The following is a 26,147-nucleotide window of genomic DNA, read 5'->3' on the forward strand; positions in this document are numbered from 1 at the left end:
AATGTATTTACACCCTTTCAGTATAACAATTGAAGTGGTCAGTGCAGGTCCCTTTTTTGGGGAGGAAAACAAGTTTGATGTTTCTGGCTGTCTGCAATAAAAATGAAAACATTCTCTAACATGCAACCTCAATTCAGCGCCAGCCGTGAAGCAACTTACTTATAATAATTCAAACATTTGACCCAGGGACAGTGATTTAATTATCCCGTTCTATGCTTACCCTTTATACTGTATTAGAGAAGTTGGAGAGACCAGGGTACATAGACAGGGGGATTTCCTAAAATGGTTTTGTGCAGCTGGGAATTTCATTACTGGAAAATACTGAACCTCTGCAGAGTACACAGAGTATGGCAAGGAAGAAGACAACAAACAGACCCAGGAAACTATTTTAGTGGAAACAATTGTGCAGGTCAATCCAGCTATTAAAAAAAGGTGGCAAATGTCAACCTGTCATATTCAATAGGACAAAACGTATGGGGAAATGTCTCTAACTATGTGGTAATTGCACTGAAATGGCACAGGTTGTTACGCAGTAACACAACCACATGCGAAAAGACGCTAGCAACTTGGCAATGAGAAATCATTGTACATAACCAATGCACATTAAAACTGAACTAGCACCCTTAATAACATGAAAATCAAGTGAAGTGGTATTACCTTCTGAAGTGCCCTACATTGGATTATGAGTCACTGTGTCAGCGCCATACAATGGTGAGTTATGATCAGCACATAGGCTAATGATCTCTAATCTTTTTTGTCTAGCAATGTGAGCCAGCAGGTCACTTGTAAATTAAATAAGAGTTTTTTTGTTGCATGGTGACTTATAATGATATAATGCTTTATTTCAAATTAAAAATGAATATGCAAATGTATGTTGATTTGGTTTTCTTGTTAACCTCAGGTACGGGCTCTGATGTACCCCAAGCTTTTGCTTTTCTACAGCTGCAGCCATGTTTTATAATTGAATTTTTATTCCAATTTTCACATAACATTTTCTAGACAATGCCAAATGGAAGTTATCAGGAAACAAAAAGTAACATCAAATGATTTATTATTATTATTTATTTCTTAGCAGACGCCCTTATCCAGGGCGACTTACAATTGTTACAAGATATCACATTATTTTTACATACCATTTATACAGTTGGGTTTTTACTGGAGCAATCTAGGTAAAGTACCTTGCTCAAGGGTAACAGCAGCAGTGTCCCCCACTGGGGATTGAACCCACAACCCTCCGGTCAAGAGTCCAGAGCCCTAACCACTACTCCACACTGCTGCCCCAAATGAAGGTAAGAGTATAAGCAGAACTAATTACACATTTGAAAATGAAATAGATAAAAGGGATCGTTTACTCTTGAAGCTGCAAAATATTGAAGATGTCACTGTCAGCTAATGTTAGCTATTTTCATCTTAGAACTAATTTCCACAAACACATCTGAGAATCCAAACATTTGCCCCAGTGATTTAATTATCACCAACAGACTGCATGGTCCTGTGTGGCTGCAGGTTATAACAGCCAAATCCTACATCTGATAATGGGATTTTTTCAAAATCTTCAGTCTACATATAAGAAATTGCATGGCTCGGCTGTGAAACAGTATGTGCAGGAGTATACCGCTGCGTTATAATTTTCAATAGAACCATCATTTTGCCTACACTGTACTGCGGAGGCTCTCATAACAAGTGACATAACAAGCCTTGCATTTTGGTCTCTGATTCCTGACCAGAAATACCCAACAATAAAGGACGCTGCTTTGACGGTCCTTTCATTATTTGGATCCACATATTGCTGTGAAAGTGCTTTTTCCTCAATAAAGCAAGTGAAATCCGTGCATCGTAGCACTGTGACAGATTCACACCTACATCAGCTATTAAAACTGGCAGAAAGTGATACACTGCAGCAGTTCACAAATACTGTGAAGGAGAAAAAGAAAACTCAGCTATCCCATTAAACAGGGAAGCATTTGTACATAGTAATTTGAATGTACTCTGCATTTGTAAAGGACTATTGCCAAATTGGAAAAATATGTCCGGCCCTTGAGAACTTTCATTGTTTATTTTTTGGAAAATTCGGACCTCACAAAAATGTTCTTGAGTATCCCTGATCTGTGTTATCAAAAATGAGTTACAGACGCAGGTACAGATTTCTAATCCACTTGGTTACATCCTTAATTAGCACTTTAGGGAGAACAGCATGATGTCCCTGTAGCTCTGACAAACTCCAGCCAACTGCTGGTTTCATAGACCTTGAACATGATTTAGGACTAACTAATGTTGCCCTAGGTAAGGTGTTCTAAGTATATAGCTATAGCCAAACTTTGTGAATCACCTAGAATTTTAGATAGATTGAGATAGATTTAAAAATGGGTAACAAGGTTCCAAGCATCTGTCTGGGACTACTGAAGCACAAAGGTGAAACAGAGTACATGGTGTCTGGGGTAATTACAGCTTTTGATGCATGAGGGTTTGTTTTGCTACCTATATATATTTGGGACTCACTTTGAGACACGCATCCCAGACAACTTCCATTCTCCTCCCTGAACATCGTGTCGAGGTTTGCCCAACTCCCAATAGGAAGGTAATATGGCCAACTATCTACCTAGTGTTTGAAGTAGTGACCGCTTTACCATAATCTCAATGTTTTCTTATGAATGTGTGCTTTGAGACTTGGAATCAATAAATGTAATGCTGCTAAGTTCAATCATGGGTCATTCTAGTCTTAATTATACTATGTTAATTATAATTGATAATGGCAATAACAGAATCAATGTTGTAACCATAGGAAATGGATCAGCATCCTTATAGCACTCACAGCGCATGAACACAGACAAAACACACACACACACACACACTATATTCAAAGCTTCTTACCTATTGGTGAGAGATGTCTCCATGTCACCACTGGTTCAGGCTTTCCGGTAGCCAAACACACAATGGAGACGTTTGCACCTTCATTCACCGAGACGTCCGATGATATATTCACGATTGTGGGAGGAACTGAGGAAACAAAAATGGAAATAGCTTTCAGGCATACAGACTAATGCACAGTACTGAAGGCCAGAGTGGTCTAGCTAACCATCAAGTCAGCTCTTTAGGAGCACCCAAGGTGTATGACAGTATACAATAAAAAGAAAAAACTGACTCTACTTATTGATATTGCTGTAGATTGAAAGCAGGTGGCCACAGCTAGCACAGTGCATATTTAAATGGTATGATAACATTCATAATATGGCCCTGTGACTGTTGAATGGTTACAATTAAAAATACTGTATATGTATACAAACGTTATTCTCTTTTTATATCACAATCAATGAAATATGACTGGATTTGTCTAACATATTTCAAGTGCAGCATTTTACACATAATTGTGGATTATTCAGAAAACAAAACTAGAGTATCTTTTGATCCAAATCAGTAAGTGAAATAGAGCATGCTGCCTGCACTTTATTTCTGCTCTGAAGCACAAAGCCCAGGTTTTCCTCTGGAGAATGCTTGAGAACAGATCAACATTGTACAATTTTTAACAATGTATTGTCAAAACAGTTTTTATCACCATGTAATGCACTCATACTCTCAGATGGAAATTCATATTGCCCCATCCTGCTCCCCAAAGATACTGTAATTGTAGATAAAAGCTGAATTTACAATGAGATACTAAGTGAGGAGCACAGCCAGGAGAAACTCACAGGGGCCTACTAAAAAACCTAAAAGCTTTGTTTGTGAAAGCCCCAACAAAGAATGCTGAGACCCTCCTTTGAAGAAGCACAGTCTTCCCCAAGATTACCCAACATGAGGAAATCGTTTACCACTCACCTGGCCAATACAACCTTTACAAAACTTTCAAGCAAATACAAGCCAGCATTCTTCTTCCCCAGATCTAAGGACGGTGTCACGACACTTCTTTGCAAAGCACTTACTCTGAACTGTCCTACAGCAGATATCCATTCTCCATACACTTAGACTCCTCCCACTTGAACACCACCACCACTTATCTGGATGTAAATGGTCAAGCCAAACCCTGTGGACCCACTTCATAATCAGAGCACTGTATCAGGTCCAACACTTTGTGAAGAAACTTTATAAAATAATAATTGTATTGTTTTGCAAGCCACAGGATGGACACAAGTGGAGAACCAAGATGTCCTAGTTTAGAGACTTACCTGGACAGCCCTGCCGTTGCTTTTCAAGCCTATAATGGGCTATGTTAACAATCGATTGGTCTTTCAGGACACCCTTGGAAATAAAATGCAGATCCTGATGGATTTTTATCCATTAACCTCATACTATTTCCATTATTTTCAATGCAATGGTTTTATGGTAGATGGCACCTGCATTTCTATGTTAATAGTGCATTTGAAATTAGCTGGCATGCTAAAGGCTTTATTCTCTGAGTGACTATAGGACTGCAACAGTGTTATTGATTGTTCTTTCAAGTAACTTTTAAGGCCATTTTCTTTTCGTGTTGCTCATTAGAGAACTAATTAACCCTGTTTAGTGGTTTTTCTAAGCCTTATAACAATGTACTGTTCATTAACTTGCAGTGATTACAATTCATTAAAAAAAAAAAGTTAACGGTGAAAAATCAGACAAGGAATGACTAAGTATTTTCATTCGCTGTTCACAAACTAATATAGACTTCTGTCAGTTCTGGTACATTACAACCCATTATAAGTGGGAACCAGACCTCACACAAATGAGACTGTATGTGCCTGCATGTGTGTCTGCACTACAATACATGCATCAAAAGGATATATACTTCCATAACCATGACATTTCTGTTCAGCAGCACACACAAGCCTTCAAGGGAGTCAAGACAACCACTGAGGCAAAAAATAAATCTTTGTATCTTGTAGCATCAGTAACCTTACTGTAAGCTGCTTCTGAGTTTAGACTTTCCCTGAATCTACGGCCAGTAGAACAGATCTTAAATATACAGACTCTTCAGCTAGCAATGGAAAAGCATTATTCAAAATCGCCCTTTCCGTCTCCCCTCAAGACAGAAATCACAGTACCAGCAATTGAAATGCATCATAGCCAGATATGAGAAAACCTTTTAAAAGCATTAGCAGTATGCTCACTGCACTCCTCCAATTTTCTTCTATTTGTTTTCTACCTTTTAAGTCGATATAAACAGTCTTTTGGAAATACAAAGCTGCAGATCAAAATCTATCAAACTGTTTCTCCCTAGTATCTAGTGATTCCCTGTGTGGTATGTCACATGGCACGATAACAAAACTGAGCTATGGTAATAATAATAATAATAATAATAATAATAATAATAATAATAATAATAATAATAATAATTTGCACTCATCTTCCCTTGTTAGAATGACAAAGCAATGACAAATGTTTGATAAATTAGGTTGCGTACACTACCAATACTGGTACGTAACTACAATGTAGCTGTGATGTTCTTACACTTTTGTTACATTATTTAATACATAATAACAAAATAATATGGCCTGGAAAATAACTATGTTAAACGCATGTTGTTAATGTATGGAGTTCTTTCCTTACAGAATTGTGAACATACAGTAAATACAATGTAACTACTTGTAAGGAATGTAGCTGAACTGTGTCCATTGGCTCTGTAGAATAAGCCGCAAGAGCAGACACACACTCTCTTTTTAAAGGGGTTCCTCGGCTATGCATAAATGAAACTCATTTCAAGTATAATGTAAGACACAATTTTGTAATTTGTTTTAATACATTAAAATGCAAGATCAACACATTCTTTTGCTGACTGCTTTATTGATGGCCTTTGCAGTTTGTAGCACGGCACCCAATAACAAAACTGCATAATTAATTCCTTCACTAGCAAAAAAAAAAATTAAAAAGAAAATATCTAGAAATACAGATGTTCCTAATATCATATTTAACCAGCAGATGGGGAAATAACAAGCGCTCAGTTTAGTACCTTATTTCCCAGAACACATGGAAATAATAAAGAAGAGACAGTTTGGGCAGCTATTTACCTATGTACAGCATAGATGCTGTCTCAACATGGAACATTCTTTATCAACTTTAAAGGATAAGCCGTCAGTAATCAACATTACAGTTAATGCAGGTCTAATGAGGTATATTTGTTAAAATGATTCAGATTACATGATTACATTACATTCAAATTAAAATGATTCAATACAACAGCCAAGGATTTATTTAGACCTGTTTGCATGTAGAATGCCTGATAAATAACCTTCCATTTGTCCTGAAGCATGAATACAAAGAGCCGGGTTGGCAATTCAATGTATATAGCATTACACAATAAGCACACTATCATGTTGTGGTATTCCTAGGGGACGGTGTTTATGATTAGAACAGGCATTCCTATTTTAAATGTCACTGGGATGCATTCTCGGAAAGGAGGGCCAGCATTATTAATGAATTAAAAGTTGGGCTGATTTATGTGTATCAGAAAGTAAAACGTTTAATTGCTATGATAAATTAGAAGGTAATACCAATCATTAAAAAAAAAAAAAAAAGTCAAACGCTGCATTAATCCCGATATCATACATTTAATGTTGCCAAGAGCACTGCCGAATACTACCTAGAAGGAAGACACGGCATGCTTTTAGCAGAGACTTCCTGACCAGTAGCTCATAAATTTGATTGCAGTCTCAAACAAAAAGTGATGTGAGGGGGTTGAATATTCCTGTTTTATTTAAGGTTTATATTTTTTTCACCTTTAATCATTCTATGAAGTTATTCCCAAGCTGCAAAGTTGTCTCTATAGCAACATGGCAGGCTGTGACAGTTATTTGTGCCCCAGAATATTGTCAGAAACAGTCAACATTTTCTTTACCAGGTCTTGCTTAGCATGAATGGTTGCTCCACTGTGGACTGTGGACTTACAGTAGCTCTTATCACACATATAACACAATGATGTACTACAACTACAGTACCGGTGCAGTTACAGTATTATTCTGTACTTTAATATAATGCATAACAATAATTGTCTGTTTTGGCATTTGTTGATATGTGAGGCTGTGTGGTCCAGTGGTTAAAGAAAAGGGCTTGTAACCAGGAGGTCCCTGGTTCAAATCCCACCTCAGCCACTGACTCATTGTGTGACCCTGAGCAAGTCACTTAACCTCCTTGTGCTCCGTCTTTCGGGTGAGACGTAGTTGTAAGTGACTCTGCAGCTGATGCATAGTTCACACACCCTAGTCTCTGTAAGTCGCCTTGGATAAAGGCGTCTGCTAAATAAACAAATAATAATAATAATAATATGTAGTGCAGATCCTTCAAAGAAAAGCTGTTACACAACAAAAGGTACATTTTTTACTGTTTATTTTTCCATCCAATCCCTTGAACGCCACTGGATAGTTTTTTCAGAAGCTGGATAATTGCAATTATTAAAACCCGTTATGACAGGGGGCTCCCGAGTGGCGCATCTGGTAAAGGCACTCCGAGTGGAGTGCAGGATGCGCCCTATAGCCTGGAGGTCGCCGGTTCGAGTCCAGGCTATTCTATTGCTGACCGTAGCCTGGAGCTCCCAGGGGGTGGCGCACAATTGGCCAAGAAAAATATTCTGAATTTAGTCACAAATATGTGCAATTAGGAATGTGGAAATGTCAGTGCCACACAATTATTCTGACATCGGAGAACATCTTGGATAACACACATGCTTTTACCTATGCTTTTCATTTGTATATGGAGGAAAATGAAAACATAATAATAATAATAATAATAATAATAATAATAATAATCATCATCATCATCATCATCATAATAATAATATGCATAATCATAATCATCATCCTAATAGTCTCACAAGATAATGTCTGCATTGTCCTCTATATATAAATGTCCTCCAGTGTTCTACAGTACACAATCCACAAGTTTTTGTGATCTGCCGTTTCCTCATGTCAAGAGCCTGCCTGACCTCTATACCCATGATACGCAGAGCTTCACGGGCAGCTTCCTCCTCTGAGGTTTCATATCTAAACTTTACCTTGTCCTCTGTATCCTATCCACAGTCTGCTTCACGCTCCATCTGTTTAGTCCTCTCGCTGCCTTCCCCTGTGCTTTTCCTGTTGCACACAAACTGTTTCATCCTCGTTTTCATTATCATTCCAGCACGGAAATCAAAGTTTTGTAACAAAGACCATTGTATATTTGACAGCGAGTAGATTAAAATGCAGTTGTACTTATTTGCCCACCTTTTGTATTGTTTGCTATCTGATGATCCAATTCCGAGTTATTATCAGGTTATGGAAGCTCCAGAATGGAATCGTTGGAGCTCCCTTAGAACTGCAGTGCAGCTCGATTCTGGAGCAGTAGTATGCAAAGAAAGTTCTACCTGCAAACAAAAGTGGATCATCTTAGTGTTGAACTGATATCTGATCTAGCTAGCTTTGATGTCCACATTCAGGCTACATTTAGGTCCTGTGTTGTATACCAGTTTATTTTAACATTTCCTGCACTTTAATTGACTAGAGACTGGTAATTTATCATTAGCGTATTTATGCATGTTTTATTTTATTTTATTTTAACTGACAACTTACTGCCTTAGTGGCTGAAGCTGACACTGGCCATAAATGACCTTATAAATATGCCTCAGGCTCTTGTACCATCCACCTGGTCCACCGCACGACATCTGGATAAACAGCATTTTCATCTTTTATTATTATTATTATTATTATTATTATTATTATTATTATTATTATTATTATTATTATTATTTTTTTTTTAATAATAATAATAATAATAATAATAATTGTTTAGTTTAAATGGAATCAGTACTGAAGTGCTCTAATATCACATTTTGTGCTGGTTCTTGTTTTGTTTTTGTTTTTTTCTGTATAAACTCTAGTTCATCGATCCAAGGCTGAGGATACTGGATTTCAATTAACTTCTTTTCACATATTACTTGTTACAAGGTTTGACCACTAAGAATACAAACTGGGGACACTGATCCTGCACAATGCAACTGCTTCAAACCTGCAAATGCATGCCTATTATATTATTTATTTTAATTCGGCATTCAGCCTTGATCTGCCTTGATCTGTTGTGAAGATAGCTAAGCCTTGGTATTTTTTTATTCATATGGGGGCGGATGATACTTTGTTGCATTTAGAGCTCCATTATATCTTGTTTTCACAGATTATCCATATAATACAGACGTGTGTGATCATCGTATCTGATTCATTTCATATTATATCCTATGTTATGACAATCCTACATGTTCCCATCTCCTAAATGCCTTCCTTGATTATATAGGAGTACCCATACTGTATTACAAATTCATTTCGCCTCACCTTTCAGTTTGTTGCAAGGGAAATAACCCTCTATTATTCCTCTGCTCCCTCTTATGCGGATATGCACATTGTGTGCAATTGTAATCTCTGCATACCCAATACACTTAGCAGTTTAACACCGTGACGCAGAATCAAAGAACGCTATAAAAGACAGCAACGCAGCTCCCATAAGAACTCCATGTATACTTTTGTGCACTTAAGAGATTTCAAAACGTACCTCGCTATTTTAATTGCAGAAAAAAAAGTAATGGCTGGTAAAAAGATTAATGTTCGTTGAACAATCTCTAGTTTCCCTGGTTTTTAGTCTTCCTGTTTTACAGCAGTGCAGAAAAAATAATAATAGACCTTCTACTCTTAATCTGTCTAAATCCCTTGGCACTGCAGAGAAAATATTGCATTATTTACTGTAGCCGTTGCTGTTCATTTGACTCACATTCCAGCCTCCATAAAAATAATTCTGTTTCTGATGATGTATACGATAAAGGGTCGGGTCACACCAGGGCAGTCAGATGGAGGTGAACAGGAAACTCCCCAAGGGCATAAAGTATTGCAGCATTCGAACCAACATTCAGAAGAGAAACATCTCTAATTCCAGCGTGAAGCGTTTCAATGCATTTCGCCTCCCTTAGGCTTAAATGAAATTACAGTATTAGATACACTTGCACTTTTTTTTCTTTTAAAATCAGATCACTGTAATGCCATTCAAATTTCCATTTGGTTTGACTTCACTGGAATGAGGTAAACGAGACTGTATTATTTATTTATTTTGTTAGTCCCTTCCAACCTTGTTCAAGCTACAATACTGAAAACCACACACATTTCAATTTTCTGATATTGCACAATATATAATGTACTGTAGCGATTAATGGTACAAAGGAGCATATAATATAATGCAATAACTATGTATAACTGCTGTATGTTGTATGTATTTACATAATGTGTCTTGTTTATGCAATAACTTTTTTTCAAGCCAGTCAGATAGCACCTTAACCATAACCTTAACCTTTGCCTTATTCCTAACCTTTGCCTTATTCCCAACACTAACCTTAATCACAGTATTATCCGGACATACAGTTTCAGAACTATACATCTGGAATTCAAACACCCAAAGACCTATATTAGAGACTGCCAAACAGATAGACAGTTCTGTATATACTTCAGAGTGCAGTTTCTCTGAGTAAAAGATTGATTGGACATAAATAAGGTTTATGGAAGTGCAGACGACAGAGATAAATGTGTCTGGTTGGTTTATATTCTGCATTACCAAATGATGCTTTCCTGTGGCGTCCCATTTATAATACTTGACCTAGAAAGTGTTGGGAACACATTTTCAAGAATCCTAAAGCAATACTGGAGTATTTTCTAAATAAGAGACTCCATGTGTAATTTGGCTTTCAAATCATGCTGTTTATCCCCAAATAATAAGGACACCAGACGCACTAATTTACAAAACATCCTTCCTTATTAAGCCAAACTTTTGCCCTACCCTCCTAGAGATGTTTCGGGTTGCATGTCGTTATAATCTGATAAGATCTTGATTGTATACACATATTTGTGACCTGCACAGGTACTGTGTGATTATTATGCAGTTATGAGGAGACTCTATATGTGCTTATGTGGATGTATTTCACATCTCTGTTTCCATCACTATAACTCTATTTGCCAAGGAATTCCCAATAGCAACTAAGAATGAAAAATGAAACTAAACCAAATCCGATTTTAGACAGTTGATTTTATTCATGGAGCAATTCCCCATGCTAAATTGATCAACAATCAGTTTAAATAATTTTTTTTTATTTTATTTTTGGCAGCTGTATACATCTTGCAAATGAACGGTGCCTTTCCGAGGTGTCATGCTGCTAACTGCATTTGATGCCACAGTTCCATCTGCCATTGAGTCTTGAAAGTGATTTTAAAATCAGTCCTGTTTGTTTCAATCAGCCTCGAGATCAAACCGATTTCAGCTGGGACTGTCAGTCCCACTATGGACTGCGGACTGGAAGAACTCGATTCATGGATGGAAATGAAAGACTCCCATTGCATAGCAGTTTGATCCACTCCATGTTTTACTTTGTGTTTGATAAGTCACACCTGAGCTTGTTAACTACACACAGAGCCTAATCAAGCTCGTAGTAAAACCTGGAATGGGTGAAACTGCTATGCAATAGGAGTTTTATATCCTCCCCTGCGATCTCAGTGAATTAAATTATAATTAGCCATTACACAATTATGCAGGCAATATTTAACCTGTGAGTGTGGCTGCAGATTACATTGTAGACTGCAGGTGGAACTGGAGGTAGGCAGACCCAGTTTGATACTGGAAGAAGATGAGATTTAGTTTTACAGACTGGTTTTACTGTGAAGATGGAAACGTAGCAAAACTGCATTTCAAGCTCTTGTCATCAAGTGATTAAAGACAAAGCTTGAAGTTTATTTATTTATTTATTTTTAAGTTTATTAAAGTAAACTACTGTGGAATTTAGCAAGAGGGACCTTGAATGATGACAAATATGCATGTTTATGTTGGATGTGTCACACAGTATCTTGCACACTTCCACAAGTAGACCCTATATTCTGAGCTCTTGAGATTAGACTTTAATTTATTTCAATACAACGGAAATACTTTTTTTTTTTTTTTTTTTTTAAGTAGTATTGTGACCCAGGACTAATTCCTAATAAAAATCTTTGAAATCAAAGTTATCTGTTTATATATATATATATATATATATCCTTAAGTATTACAAGCACACTGCCTATGCTTTTGTTCATTTTGATAAAAGTTCCAAGACCCCAGAGTTCAACTGTGCATGGAAAAGAGCAGGAACCCATTAATGAAGTGTTCCTCAATGTGTATAACAGATTCATCTTTGCAGGGTTCGCTCCTATTTCTGCAGCTTTAAAGCCCTGAATATTTTAAATGGTTCATTACTCTTGGAGGCACTGGTGGAGAGGGAATGAATCTCGATCTAGTAATGAGACCTTAGCCTCTATATTATACTGGGAAAATACTGCACTGTAAGAGCTAATTCTTTTTATCTACTGCTCCAACATACATAACACAGAATTACACCAATAGTATTATAACTGAGGCTGAGCTCAAACTTGAAAACTGTTTTGGTTTTTTTTTTTGGTTTTGTTTTTTAAAGATCTGATAAACCATCTGAAGTGAGGGCACTAATGCTTGCGTTCCTTAAAAAAAAAAAAAAACAAAAAAAAAACTCTACTGCAGAAATGTAACAACATATAAAATGTCCTCTGTCTGCAACCACACACCAGTGACATTTCTTTATGCTAAACTTTGTTTTTGAGGTTGTCATGAATCAAGATGGCAAATTTCGTTAATGTGAAAACAAATGGTACAGGGTTACACACTTGCCAGGCTACCAAACGGTTACTGTAAGTTTCAATATTCATAGTTCTACAGTTATATACTATATATTAAGCCTTTATTATAAACAGAGCATAATTACCAATAAGTACAAAGTCATTATTAATGTTATTGCCTGTAATTCAGTCACTTATATAACCTCCCCCCATCCCCTTTACTGGCTCCCACTGCTGTTCATTTTGCACCAGTATGAATACTGCACATGGTACCATTTCATTTCGTTATGCCAGATCCTCAGATTCTAGCTCTCCTGCTTCCCATCTGCAGAACAGGGATCCCACTGTAAGCCCATTGTCCGAGTTGGACCAGCAAGCTATACTAAATGTGTACTGTAAGCATATGGTTATAATAAAGATAAAATGAAATAAATAATATTAGGTTAAATTTAATGTACTGTATAAAACGGATGTATTTTACACCTGTTGATTGTAAAAGTAACGTTAGGTCTTCACAGCTTTTCTACTTTGAAACTCTTTCCTTGAAATATGGCTGCTATACTACGAAGTGACAGAAAAACAATAAAAGAACCTAGATCAGTCTGCATTTTCAAATGCAATCCACTCCTGCTTTCATCAATGAAAGCTGTGATATAAAACACGATACATCACCAAACCTAATAATGTATACGGTTATGTCATTTCAGAATGAAAGTAATAAGTCTTCAAACACACTATTGTAAGTAATACAATCTACAATAAAAACAATGGCTTCAAGGCTGTATTATACAGCCTTGTAATTCTTCATTCTCTGATCTACACATATCTACGGCAGCTCGTTGAGGCAATCGGAAAATAATACAATAATTCTTTGGTATGTCGAGATCACAAGATAAATGATCTCAGGATCTCGATATTACCATTCCGTTATCTGTTGATCACAAGATCATTTCTCAGGATCTCGAGAAAACAGAAGGCATTACAGATCAATTATGTCAGGAAAACTGAAGTAATCACTCCTGTTTTCTTGAGATCCTGAGAAAAATGAACTTGTGATCACAAGATAACAAAATGGTTTTCTTGTGATCTCGAGATAACAAAGGCTTTTTCTTCTTTTTTCAAAGTATCTATCTATCTATCTATCTATCTATCTATCTACCTATCTATCTATCTATCTATCTATCTATCTATCTATCTATCTATCTATCTATCTATTTATATTAATTTCCAACTATTAATCTAAAAATAAACAACAATCAATGAAACAGCAACTGATTTGATTTATAAATTAACGCTTTTTCTTTTGGTCTGATAGCTCATAAATGAAATCCCATCTAGTTTGTACTTAAGAAGCAGACAGGCAAACCAGCGTATACAGTTTTCTGGGCCCTCCCAGAACCTTCATCCCAGCGGTTTTAAATAAATCCAATATTTGGATTCAGAAACAGTTTATTTTTTTAATTTCTTGCTATAAAAAATGGAAACTGACAACTTCTAAACAGACATTAACTTGGTCATGATTATTTGACTTGTTACAGAAAAATAACACTAGCTTGGGCAAACTGAAAGTGTATGCTGATGCTTGCTTATAGTTACTTAACTCAGTTAACAGGACTGAAAGTAATGTACTAGTGTACTGGATTTATATAAGGAGTTTCAAGGGAAGCCATGCACAAAGAGTGCTGTACCATGGCTATGGAACAGTAATTTGGACTCTTCAAAGGCTATTATACAGGCACATGATGATGGGCTGTTGATGTAAATGGGGCCACGTTCATGAGCCATCAAGAGAACATAGATCAAATTATACTTAAATTATTCTGTCATACACCTTTGTTTGGTTTTCACGGAGGTTGTCAGTAGGTTTGGGTAATATGATTTTAATAAGCAAACATTTGCTGAATCCTCGATGGTTGTGTGTGTGTCTCGCTGAGTGCTTTTGAATTGCCCGGAATTATGATGCTCAACATTTTCAAAGTGATTATTCCACAGCAATTGAAAAAAAAAATAAAAAAAAAGCTCTTCTTTGGGTTTCTCTTTGTCTAAAATAATAGACGCAGTCAGTACGTGTCACAAAACAGCATCTCTCAACATCTAAGCCGCTTTTTATCCATTTAGCCTCACATGAGGGCTTCTTGATATGTTTTCCATGCCTTGAGATGAAACGGGCTGGTTATGTCTTGTTGAACACCACGCTGGAAATGGCTGTTTAGCAGATAATGAGTTTGGTTGTGTGGGGGGATCCAGTACACAATGAGAGCTGCCTGTTCACAGGAATACTAAGTATCTTCCACACACACACACAATAAAGGCACACAAAAGCAATAGCAGTTTTAAAAAAATAAAATAATAATAATAATAAAAAAATAAATACTGCCACTAAATGTTCCTAATGCACCATGTAAGAAAATCGCAATAAAAATGCCACAAATCACTTTATAACTGAAGCAATACAGCTCAAAGTTAAGAAAATGAGTATGATTCTGTTCCTCTTTGTGATTTATTACACACGTTATTACCTTACGTGTCATAATAAGAGATGTAATTCCAAGCAGGCAGAGCCACTTAACAAGAAATGTAATAGCATATTGTTACTCACGTAAAAAAGATATATTAAAACAAAACGAATTACACAACAACAACAAAACAGAAATCCTAAGACTACTTCTTGGTATTGCATTTCCTGCACATTTCTTTTTTTCATTTATTATTTATTTATTTGTTTATTTATTTATTCATTTTGCTAGAATATATGGTCCAAGAGCATGGGAGAGCACTAACATGAATCCCTATGGATCTCTCCTAGGTTCAGTGCTGAACAGGCCGCGTATGAAGTCTCAATAGCTCATAATTCATTTATTGTTGCGTCATTGTATTTTGCACACCTGCTTCAGGCTGATGTTCCACCTGTATACCAGGCAGAGACTGAACTAATGGGACCGCACCTGTAAAGTCATGACAAAGCATAGAAACACATGTTACTGCCGGGCTCTCCCTTTATACTGTGGAACCAGCTATAAGGTAGCTTGGTTATGGGTCCCATTTGCTCCATTATTCTTGCTTCTATTCTGAGTACTACGACTGCTACTACTACTACGGTAAGTCCCAATTATGTGCATTTTAAATAATGCTTTAGCATGCAAGCCACTATGATCATACTTCAAGTGCATCAAAATGAGGTGCATTGGCCAAGCAAAAATGTGGGAGAAATGACTGATCTCACCCTTTAACAGATTGTATGAGGCTTTATATAAGAAAGAAAGAAAGAAAGAAAGAAAGAAAGAAAGAAAGAAAGAAAGAAGGTACTTCAGCACTTTATCTCTTAACAAATATTTAATCAAAAGCACATGCAAAAATATCCCCCCCCCCCCCGACATATTTCTCTTACGCATGTCTGGTTTCTGAGTGTGTTTCAATCAATACACGATACACATACTCCCCCTTCGCCATCTCTGTGTATCTCTGCATCATTCCATCTAATGCTCAATGCACCAGTGCTCCAACCCGACACTCCCATCAATCACGATGCAGACAATTCCACAGCTTACCATAAACTGCTTCTCCAAGGCACAATACTGGCACATCAGCTCTAATTATACCATTACCCACTGAAACATACGGTACTAAATTCACAGGTTGCCAAGTTCAAAGAAGATTCCTTTTATTTTGTTGTTGTTCTATTTGCCCATACCATCCCACACCCATTCTTAATAAATCCTTTAATCAGATTCAATAAAAAACAAAAATACAAACTCTGAATTTACATTTTTTTTTGCAGATTGTGCATTTTCTTTTTGCAGAATTATTATAATATATATATATATATATATATATATATATATATATATATATATATTTTTTTTTAAAATCAGATGTTTTCTATTACGATTGTATTGAACGCAATACTTTGAGATTACAGAGGTGGGCATGGCAGTTTGGTTGAATAGTGAAAGCAAGGGAATAACACAAGTGTTTATTTGGCACACAATCGGACACACATTAAATTACGTTCTAGCTGGGTAACATACATTCATGTAATGCACAAAATGAATATGGAGCAATGTTTATCTGAATACATTGGTATTTTACTAAAACATTTTTTTTCGTAGCTGATCATTAACTAACACCTGATTCCACATACAGCTCAATTAAAAAACAAATCAACTTTCCTAATATTGTGATCAGCAGCGAGGATCATTCGAGTATAAAGGATTTGCTTTAATTGCAGCTGCATCAGAGAGCTTTTCTTCTAATGGGATTGTTACTGATTCCTGCCCCCTGCATATTGACAGCTGATTTAGTGAACCGCCACACTGGAAAAGAGGTCATGGGCTTTTTCAGCTCAGTGCTTCTTCGAAATCAATAAATAAAATTAAACCAAGACCAGATCCCATTAGCCACGGGGTGTTTGTCCTGGAAGTTGCTGTTTTCTTTCTCAACGAAAGTATAACTATTCCTTTATTAACCCTTACCTAGCTTGCATTCGGAGGTAATTAGACCCAGTGGGAGAAAAACAACAGCTGAAATGACTTGTCATAGCAATACAATACTACCACATGCATGATTACTATATAACACTACCATTGACCCCTTAAGGTGCACAAGGAATTGAGCGGTTGTTCAAATGGTTTCTTCTTGAAACATATTTGAGAGTGGCTCAAGTCTGATGAGGAGGAAACTGACAATTTGGACGACCAGATCCAACCCGTCAGTACATTTTAAACCTTGTTTCGTGCACCTCATTGCAAAAATAAGAAAGCTAGCATCATTTTATTTGTGGGACACATATGTCCCTTGTACCATAAAGGGTTACAAAAAAGTGTCACCATTGTAAAAACATAGCAAAGTGTAATAAAGCATAGGTAAGCATTGCCTAGTTCAGAGAGGTCAATCATGGTAAACTACGGTAAAGGCATCGGATGACCATGAGAACACTGCAAAATTACAAATTGATACAAGCTACATTAGATTTATTCACCAGTCTTGATGTCTATGGCCTCTCATAAGGATTACCTGCAATAACGCTTTTCTATGCACTTATATGCCTGACACAATAATTCATTTCACCCGATTCATTCAGCCAAAACACAACAGCATGCACATTGACCATAACCAAAGCAATTTTCACTGTACCTTGAACTATTAGATGGACATTGGTGGTCCTGGGGTTCAAGTTGGTTTGCACTGCACACGTATATAGGCCTTCGTCTTGAACTTGCACATTATTAATCTTAATGGTGTACTCTCTGTTATTGTATGTCTGCAGACTCACTCGCTCATCTAGGGTCCACTTATCCCTTCCAGCGAACAAAATGGTGGACCTGTTGAGCCAGGCTGTGCGCATCATTTGGTTGTCGATTGCACATCTAAAAAAAAAAAAAAAAAAGAGAGATAAAAACAGGACGTTATAGACAAATCACAATAGGCTAGTTTTTCTCTCAAATTCACTGATCAGAATTATTTATATATGAATGCTTCTCTGCAGTAAACATAAATACACAGCAGGTAACGGTTAAGGTGTCAGGTGATGGTAATTATCAATACAAAAAAAGTATTTGAATTGTCTTGCTCTTTTAAAAACATCTCCTGACATTATTCTGCCTGAACCTCGTTGTTTCCGAGTTCTCTTCACTGTTTGGTTGAATGCCCGTGTCTTTATTTTAAATGTATTATTTCTTCTCTGTTGTACTGTGCTTGTTGTAGCAAGAGTGATAAAGGCTGACGAGGGACTGTCCTGATGTAGGAACATGTATATTATAGGAATATATATGTTTGCACATACCTACGTGTGTACATGAACATTACAAAGATGTATTATTTGCAAAATAGTGTGTTTCTCAACCACACATAGTAACAGTACAGCTATGGCCAAAAGTTCTGCAACACCCAATAGAATTAACACATTGTGCTTCATTAAGTCGAATGAAACCTGCTGAATAATGTAACATTAACATATTGAATTACATACTGCTTTGTAGTTTTCCATATACTTAACAAAAAACTGACAAAAATGTCAACATCTAACTTGAAATACTGTACTGCTATTATGACTTCCGGTAGACTTGTGCGATATAATTTTGTAGTTTCTTTGATTACATGATGTTAAATAATATATCTAAATGATGTTCAGATAGATTTTTTGTTTAATTATGTCACAATCCTAAACATCTAGGTGATGCAAAATGTTCGTCCATAGCTGTACAGTATAAGCAACCTTGTTCAAGGTCATTTAAAAGTATCACAAAAATGGATAGCTGTTATGCTCTCGGCTATTCTCTGCATTCTCAAATAAAAAAAAAAAGCACATATTCCCCACATGGCTTGATTAAAACGAGCAAGAGTTTATTTTCACTTGATCCACTGTTTAGCACACAGGAGTGTCTACAGTATAATCGTGTTTCTAAAGATAATGGCTGCCAAACCAAATATCATTATCCTGAGAGCCAAATTTGTGTATGTTGTCAACCGTTGTCATCACTTTTGAAATCTGGCACTGGCTGTATCTCTGCTCTGAATGAAATAGCACGCTGTTGGGGATAAGTAAGCACACTCATTGTTTTTAGATTGTTTGAATGATCTATGGGCACAGATACTTTGTACCAAGAATATGAAAATACACTAGAATAGAAAAGCATAGCACTGAATAACCAAGTGTCTAGTTAGTTAACACAGCAGAGTTCTCATCCCCCTTGATTATAATAACTCTATATTTCTAGCAAATAAATAGCTTTTGAAAATGCTATCAATGATAATTATACACTAATATCAGGGGGAACATGATTGTGTTCCATGCATTGAAGCCAGCCAGGTGCAAAGGAAATTATTAAAATCAAGGCCTCGCCTCAACTCCTACATTTCCTCTGGACCTGGATCTGCCTGCCTTTAATGCAGTTCTTCCTCCAGAACTGAAACAGCTTCATTTCACACAACTACAGGAATCAGGGATGTATAAAGCTGTGCATAATCCAAGCTAAAGTATTCAGCTCCCACGGTAGTTGTTCAATGAACGGCCAGAGCAGCATGTTAATGTTTGTTTTGATTCACAGCACTTACTGTACCGCTGCCCTGGAAATTAACTTACTGAGTAGATACACGGCAAACGCACCTGAGACTGCCTGCACACACACCAGCATTGTTCTCCTTTCCTTTTATAACTACAGAAGCGCTGCAAGGTTGGAAAGCTTTTTATTCCTGACGCTGTTTTATCATTGCTGGGTAAACTGGGCACCAGGTGTTTTTTTTCTGTCATGCCACCGAACAGTGACACAGCTTTGATTTTAATGACAGATTAGCTTACATTCCACAGGTGCCACACTGTGGCCCCGGTGAAGACTGACATGTTGTCCTAACTCTCATTCCCATTAGCCGCCACACAGTGGTACTTAACTGGTAACAGATTTTGATCCAGTTTGGCCTCTTTACGTCAGTCAGATTGTAGAGTAAAATGGCTTGGTAATCATATGAAAGAAAATGTGTTGGTAATGTTTGCAAGGGTAACTTAGGTTTAGAATGATTGAAGTCATCAAGCATGTGCAACACTGTACGGGAAAAGAGAACATATGCAAACAAATGACCACAGTGACATTTGAAAAGAGGGTAGTTAGTGGTTGGTTGCACTTGAATAGAGTAACAGCTGAATAACTCAGTTCTATTATAATTAGTAAGATAACTGTAATAAACTGTCATCAAGAACTCTCTGAACCTACTGGAGTATAAATACCAGATGTAGAGGCATGCACAGATAGAGAAGCTCCCAATACCTCCAGATCATCTGGATCATCGGGGTAGCGTCTGAGGCTGTCTCTCCAGGAGAGCTAATCTCATCAATTTCTTATCTCAGTTAATACTAGTGACACATATTGTATCTAAACAATAACGTTCAATGTAGAATGTAAGGTGGGTATTTGGAACTAATAAATGGTAAGATGTGAAACACGGTCTGGTCTCATCCTTATAGTGTAGCAAAGTTGTTCATTTCCATGTTTAGCCTTATTTGTAAATCTTACAAAATTATTTTCTTTGTTTTCTTTTACATTGCTAATCGTTTTGAGTGGGCCATTACTTAACTATTGAGCATTCTCGTCTGTGTTAAAATGCATTGACTGTGAGTTTAGGAGCTGTTCCAGTTGCCTATAACAGACAATGTAATGCAGGTTTGCAAACATCATAAAAAATATTAAATAGGTAGTATTTTTAAAATCGCTGTGTGTCTACTTTCCTGAAATAAATACACATTTAGTACACTCTGTTTGAGGCTCAATCCCCTTTTTATAACAACTAATAATTAACTTTATAAATAATTAAACTAGTATGTCTTATTGTACAGCTGGATGTGTTGTTTGTTCATTGAACATTTTTAAAATAAAACCTAAGTGCTTGGCTTACAAACTTATTCTGAATAATGTTAGAAGCCATGTCCCTTGATCATTCTCTGCCTCCCTTTTAGATATGATTGGTAATGTGTGGCTCTGGTGCATAATCCAGCTCTGGTTTACAATACTTTCTTTAAGGAGGGTAATAAAAGACGGAGATCAAAGTTTACAATTTCCTTTATTGCCCAACCTTATCTAAGCTTCAAGCATGAAACGCGGAAAAAAAAGCTTTTTTGTTTGTGATGCTGCAACATCGCTGCCACCTGCTGTTCATGTCCGGCACTGACACACCATAACCACAGGCGAGACCAGGGATATTAAGCAGGATTAGTCATACTTGATTCTTCTTGATGAAGGACGAACAGCCGAAACACAGACCGGAAAATATTTGTCTAGATTTTCTAGATGTGAAATTGTACCAAAAACACCCACTCGTAGTGACTGGTTTTGACAATTCTACAGCTCTGGACACATGTTATCTGGAATGTACATTAATCCTGGTGCCCTTGCTGGACATTAACCACGTTACAAATGCAATGTAAATCCAAGCCAAATCCTCCTACATTGTATTGAACCCGACCACACTCCCCACCAATGTCTAATTTAAACCTCCTCCAATCGTACCCCCAGCCTCTTTAAACCAAGCCTTCCAAACACTGTTTGCACTACAGTAAATTAATATCATTTACAATTAGGCAAAAGCAAGGAATGCAATATATTTTATGCAAAAACACAGTGTCACCTGTGCAAAGTCACAGAAATAGATTAGCCATGCTGCTCAGAAATGTAATTGTTAAACAAACTATAGATTTTAATATCTATTCAAATGCAGGCAGGATTACCATTTCATAGCATTGCAAAGAATAGTCTCAGGTCCAGGCAGATGTATGCAGTGATTAAGCCATTTTGTAGCAGGCAGAAAATTGCAGCTGTAGCGGTACAGCACAAATAAATGAATCATAATACTAACCCTTTCAAGTGCCTGGCTATTGCTTTGGTCAAGTAGACGGGATTGTATATTAGGACACCTTTGGAAAGGAGATGAAAATAATGTTCTGGTTGATTAATGCCTGCATGCACTGCCATGCAAAAAATACTAATCAGACTTTCAACAGCATGTAAGCCCTTAGCGGTGATTTCTATCCTTTTATGCTTAAAGGGAACGTTGTATTTTGCAAAATAACAATCCCCCTGGTAACAATTTTAAACAGGTAACAAATCTTTTACCCAGTGGCTCTGAGGACCGAATGAAGACGCACACTGCCTGTTGCTATGGCAGCAGTTAGCAGTGGTCAGTGATGCTACTTAACTTTGCAACTGTACATACAAATTACAGCAACATTCACATACAGGCTTTATTAAGAAAAAAAATATATAGAGAGAATTTTCATTCCATTTTCTTATCACTGCTCCGCAGACAGCAAACCAATTGAATCCCTAGAAAATATCTACCCTATGAGTCCAATAAAAATGATCTCACAGGGTGGAGCGGCCTAAGGGAATTGGAAACTCTGGACATCAACCACGTCATCACATCAGCATTTTAAACTCAGAACCATTCATGCTTAATTGTTATTAAAAATACATGATGTCTTTATTTTATTTAATTGTAATTAGAATGGCGTATGACTTTTGAAGACAATTTTCACCACACTGTGAATCTTAAAATATGAATGAATCCAGCTGTCAATGACTGGTTAAATTATTATTATTATTATTATTATTATTATTATTATTATTATTATTATTATTATTATTATTAAGTTGTCCTCTATATACAAATGAAAAAAAGCATGTTTGTTGTCCAATATGCTTCTAGATGTCAGAATAATTGTGTTGCATTCTCCCCTTCCTAATTGTAGATATTTGTACCCAAATCCAGAATGTTGTCACGGTTCCTTTTATAATACAGCTCACACAACACAGTGCACTTTTAGCTGGTTCTTTACATGAAGTGTCTCCATTTACTGTGTATTTGCATAGTAGTCACTTAGTACTGTAAATACATGTGTACTTACACACAATTACAATGCTATTATGCATAGTTACAATGTACTTAATGAATAAGTCTTTTTGCACGGTATATGTAAGTACACAATTGTATCAGAAAAGGGTTAGGGTTAGGGTCATATTTACGCAATAAGTTACTATTAGTAGTAGTAGTAGCAGTAGTAGTAATGTTGTAAAGTGCAACGTATCATCTTTACATTCGTATGCATCAACATTGAATGTAAAATTAAATTGTTCAAAATCTATTCATTCTTTCCACTATAAGAGTGACATGTGATTTATTCTTCTATTAGAGGCTTAAGGTCTTTAGATATGTCCCAGCACTCCCTTCAGTCACTTAACATTTGACCTTCTGATAATCATCATTAATCATAAAGATGACACTGTCAGAAACTAATTAAACATCCTACCGAACCTACTATACTTTCAATTGCTTTCGTTCCCCTCTTGTATATAACTTTCTTTTTAAAATCAATTGTACCACTTTTTTTTTTTAAATTTCATATGTTATCGTCTTGAGACCTTTGACAGCTTGCAATATTTACAATATTTATATAAAGCCTTTTTTTTATTTCATGATTAATATAAGTTCTTGTGGTGTTAATAGTTTATTTGACTATTTTATTAAAGTTCAAATGGTATAATTATTACAAACAGTACTGACACAAAGCTTTGCTGCTTCTGGCACTCAGTTCAGTTGCATTTAATGGTCCACTGAGAACCGACTTAAGACTGTACAAAGGGCCTCATTCACTAAACAACAGTAAATGAGCAGAATTACCGCGTGGCAGGGGGAAGCCACACCGCGTACAAAAATCAACCAGCGCTAACTCTATTCACTAAGCTAATTACATGCACAAATAAAGCTTGTTAAATGAGTCATTTAATGTGTCACATCGCGCAGAATTCAACACGCGGAATTATGCATGAAGTTTACACACACTGTATTATAGTATATATATACAGTATATAAAGGCACTCAAAAGAAATGGTAAGTCTGAGTTTGTCACAATGACAGTGACCAAGGAGGACAGAGTGAGGAATCTAAAGTTTACAGACCAGGAGCTAAATGTATTAGCAGAAGTGGTGGGGAATTAAGAAAGGCTTTTTGGTGCTGAATCATTGAGAACATTAACTTCAAAGAAAAAAAAAAGAACAAAATAAATACGCTCCGTTGGAGGAGGGCGGGGGTCTTGTACCAAATCACAGCGTCCCGAGAGACACTCAAAGCAGAGAAAGTAATGGAGCATTTATGTTTATCTGCAAATCAATTAAATATTTGTTTGTTCAACTTGATCTCCCTCTGATTTATTTTGTAATATTAATCAAGTCAGCAAAGCACTGACTAAAGGGGCTTACTGCGTGCAAACCATGTTACCGCTGTTTAGTGAAGGAGGCCCAAAGTATTTTCTTCATGACCCAAGCTGGATTTGAACCAAGGGCTACAGAGTTTAAAGATGAGCCATCTTAACCCTCTTGCACTTAATAAAGCCCACAAGGTCACAGCTTGAGCAAACACATCTCCTTCATTAGAAAGTAGCAGATTTGTGTCAGCTAACATTTACCCTTCCATATAATCCAGGCAATCTCTGCCACAGGACTTCCCTTGCCCATAGGATGTTGGAAGTTCTAGTTCCACTCATAATTGATTCAAGACAAGCAGCTTTCACTACACAGCTACCACCTCCTCATCGTGTGGCGATACCCTGGGGGATGAGGAGGCAGAAACAAAAAGCTCCTTTTCTCTTTTCTGGAAGAAAACAATTCCCTCTTCTTAATAATGCAGTTTATTCAACTTTTCCTACAGCCTTTCCCAACTAATAGTCTAATCACAACTAATACTTCAAGTTAAGTGAATGTATTTATTTAATTAGAGGTCTAATTTGCTCAAGCTGTACGTTAACATTTTGAATTATATGATACTGTATGCGAGTGCAGTTTAATTGTGACTTGATTTTCTTCATCCTGGCATGTAATGTTAATCAACTGTATGTGTCCTCGCAATTGAATTTTACTCAAAATCGTCAACAATTTCAATGTTTATACAGTATAATTCCACTATCTTTATAGACCGCCTGTCCGCTTGTCCTAACCTCCAGTTATTTGCATTACTCAATTCACCTCTTCCCCTGCCTAAACTGTGTGGGGTGCAACTGCTGCAGGGATGATTAACCCATCAAGCCCCGCCCACTTATCTGTAATTACACCCTAGGCACCGCCCCCTCCGTGCTCACGTCTGTACAGGAGGGGGGTGTGGATATCTTTAGATCGCTAATGCTACCGCAGCAGCTTCTGGGAGTGCTTTTGAAGATTACTACCAGCACTAAACATGCAGATGTTATCTGAACTGTGTTTGTGTTCATTTGGTGCTCAATTATACTCACACGTAACCTTTCTGCCATGCTGCTGTCAACAGATAGAAAGCTGTTGCTGCATAAAGGATTCAGGGTCTTTATATGTGATGTGTGGAGGTTATTTCTTCATCTTCCCCTATTCTATCTAAATGATCACTGATGTATATATTATTATTATTATTATTTATTTCTTAGCAGACGCCCTTATCCAGGGTGACTTACAATCGTAAGCAAATACATTTCAAGTGTTACAGTACAAGTAATACAATAAGAGCAAGATAAATACAATGACTTTGGTTCAAGCAAGTACAAGTGTAAAATACAATTCAATACTAAAATACAATTCAATAATACAGCAGATGACAGTGACAGTGATAGTTACATCAAAATATGATTAAATACAAAATACTACAGATTAAACACTTGGAAGATTGCAGTACTCTGAAGTACAGGATTAAATGCAGTAAAATAGGGGGCAGATAAGAGCAAATAAAGCGCATTTAAGGAAGGGTGATAGTGTCCCAGGGGAAAAACAGAGGAGTTCTACAGGTGCTGTCTGAAGAGGTGAGTCTTAAGGAGGCGCCGGAATGTGGTCAGGGACTGGGCGGTCCTGACATCTGTAGGTAGGTCATTCCACCACTGCAGAGCGAGGGTGGAGAAGGAGCGGGCTCTGGAAGCAGGGGAGCGTAGCGGAGGTAGAGCCAGTCTTCTAGTGCAGGCGGAGCGGAGAGGTCGAGTGGAGGTGTAGGGAGAGATGAGGGTCTGGAGGCAGCTGGGTGCAGTCTGGTCAAGGCATCTGTAGGCTAGTACAAGAGGCTAGTACAAGA

At 36.9% G+C, this 26,147-nt stretch overlaps 1 protein-coding gene across 7 annotated transcripts in view; it reads right to left on the reverse strand.

The window, feature by feature from the left end:
• LOC117397092 (neurotrimin-like) overlaps positions 1-26,147 on the reverse strand; it is a 237,590-nt gene that overhangs the window by 34,689 nt on the left and 176,754 nt on the right. For all 7 annotated transcript variants that reach the window (XM_034912614.2, XM_059009677.1, XM_059009674.1 and 4 more), the window contains 2 exons: positions 17,718-17,950; positions 2,872-2,997 (listed from right to left, as the gene is read on the reverse strand). In XM_034912614.2, the coding sequence (XP_034768505.2) occupies positions 2,872-2,997; positions 17,718-17,950 (359 nt within the window). The remainder of the gene's footprint in view (positions 1-2,871; positions 2,998-17,717; positions 17,951-26,147) is intronic.

The sequence above is a fragment of the Acipenser ruthenus genome, chromosome 39 (assembly GCF_902713425.1).
Source record: "Acipenser ruthenus chromosome 39, fAciRut3.2 maternal haplotype, whole genome shotgun sequence".
NCBI classification, from domain to species: domain Eukaryota; kingdom Metazoa; phylum Chordata; class Actinopteri; order Acipenseriformes; family Acipenseridae; genus Acipenser; species Acipenser ruthenus.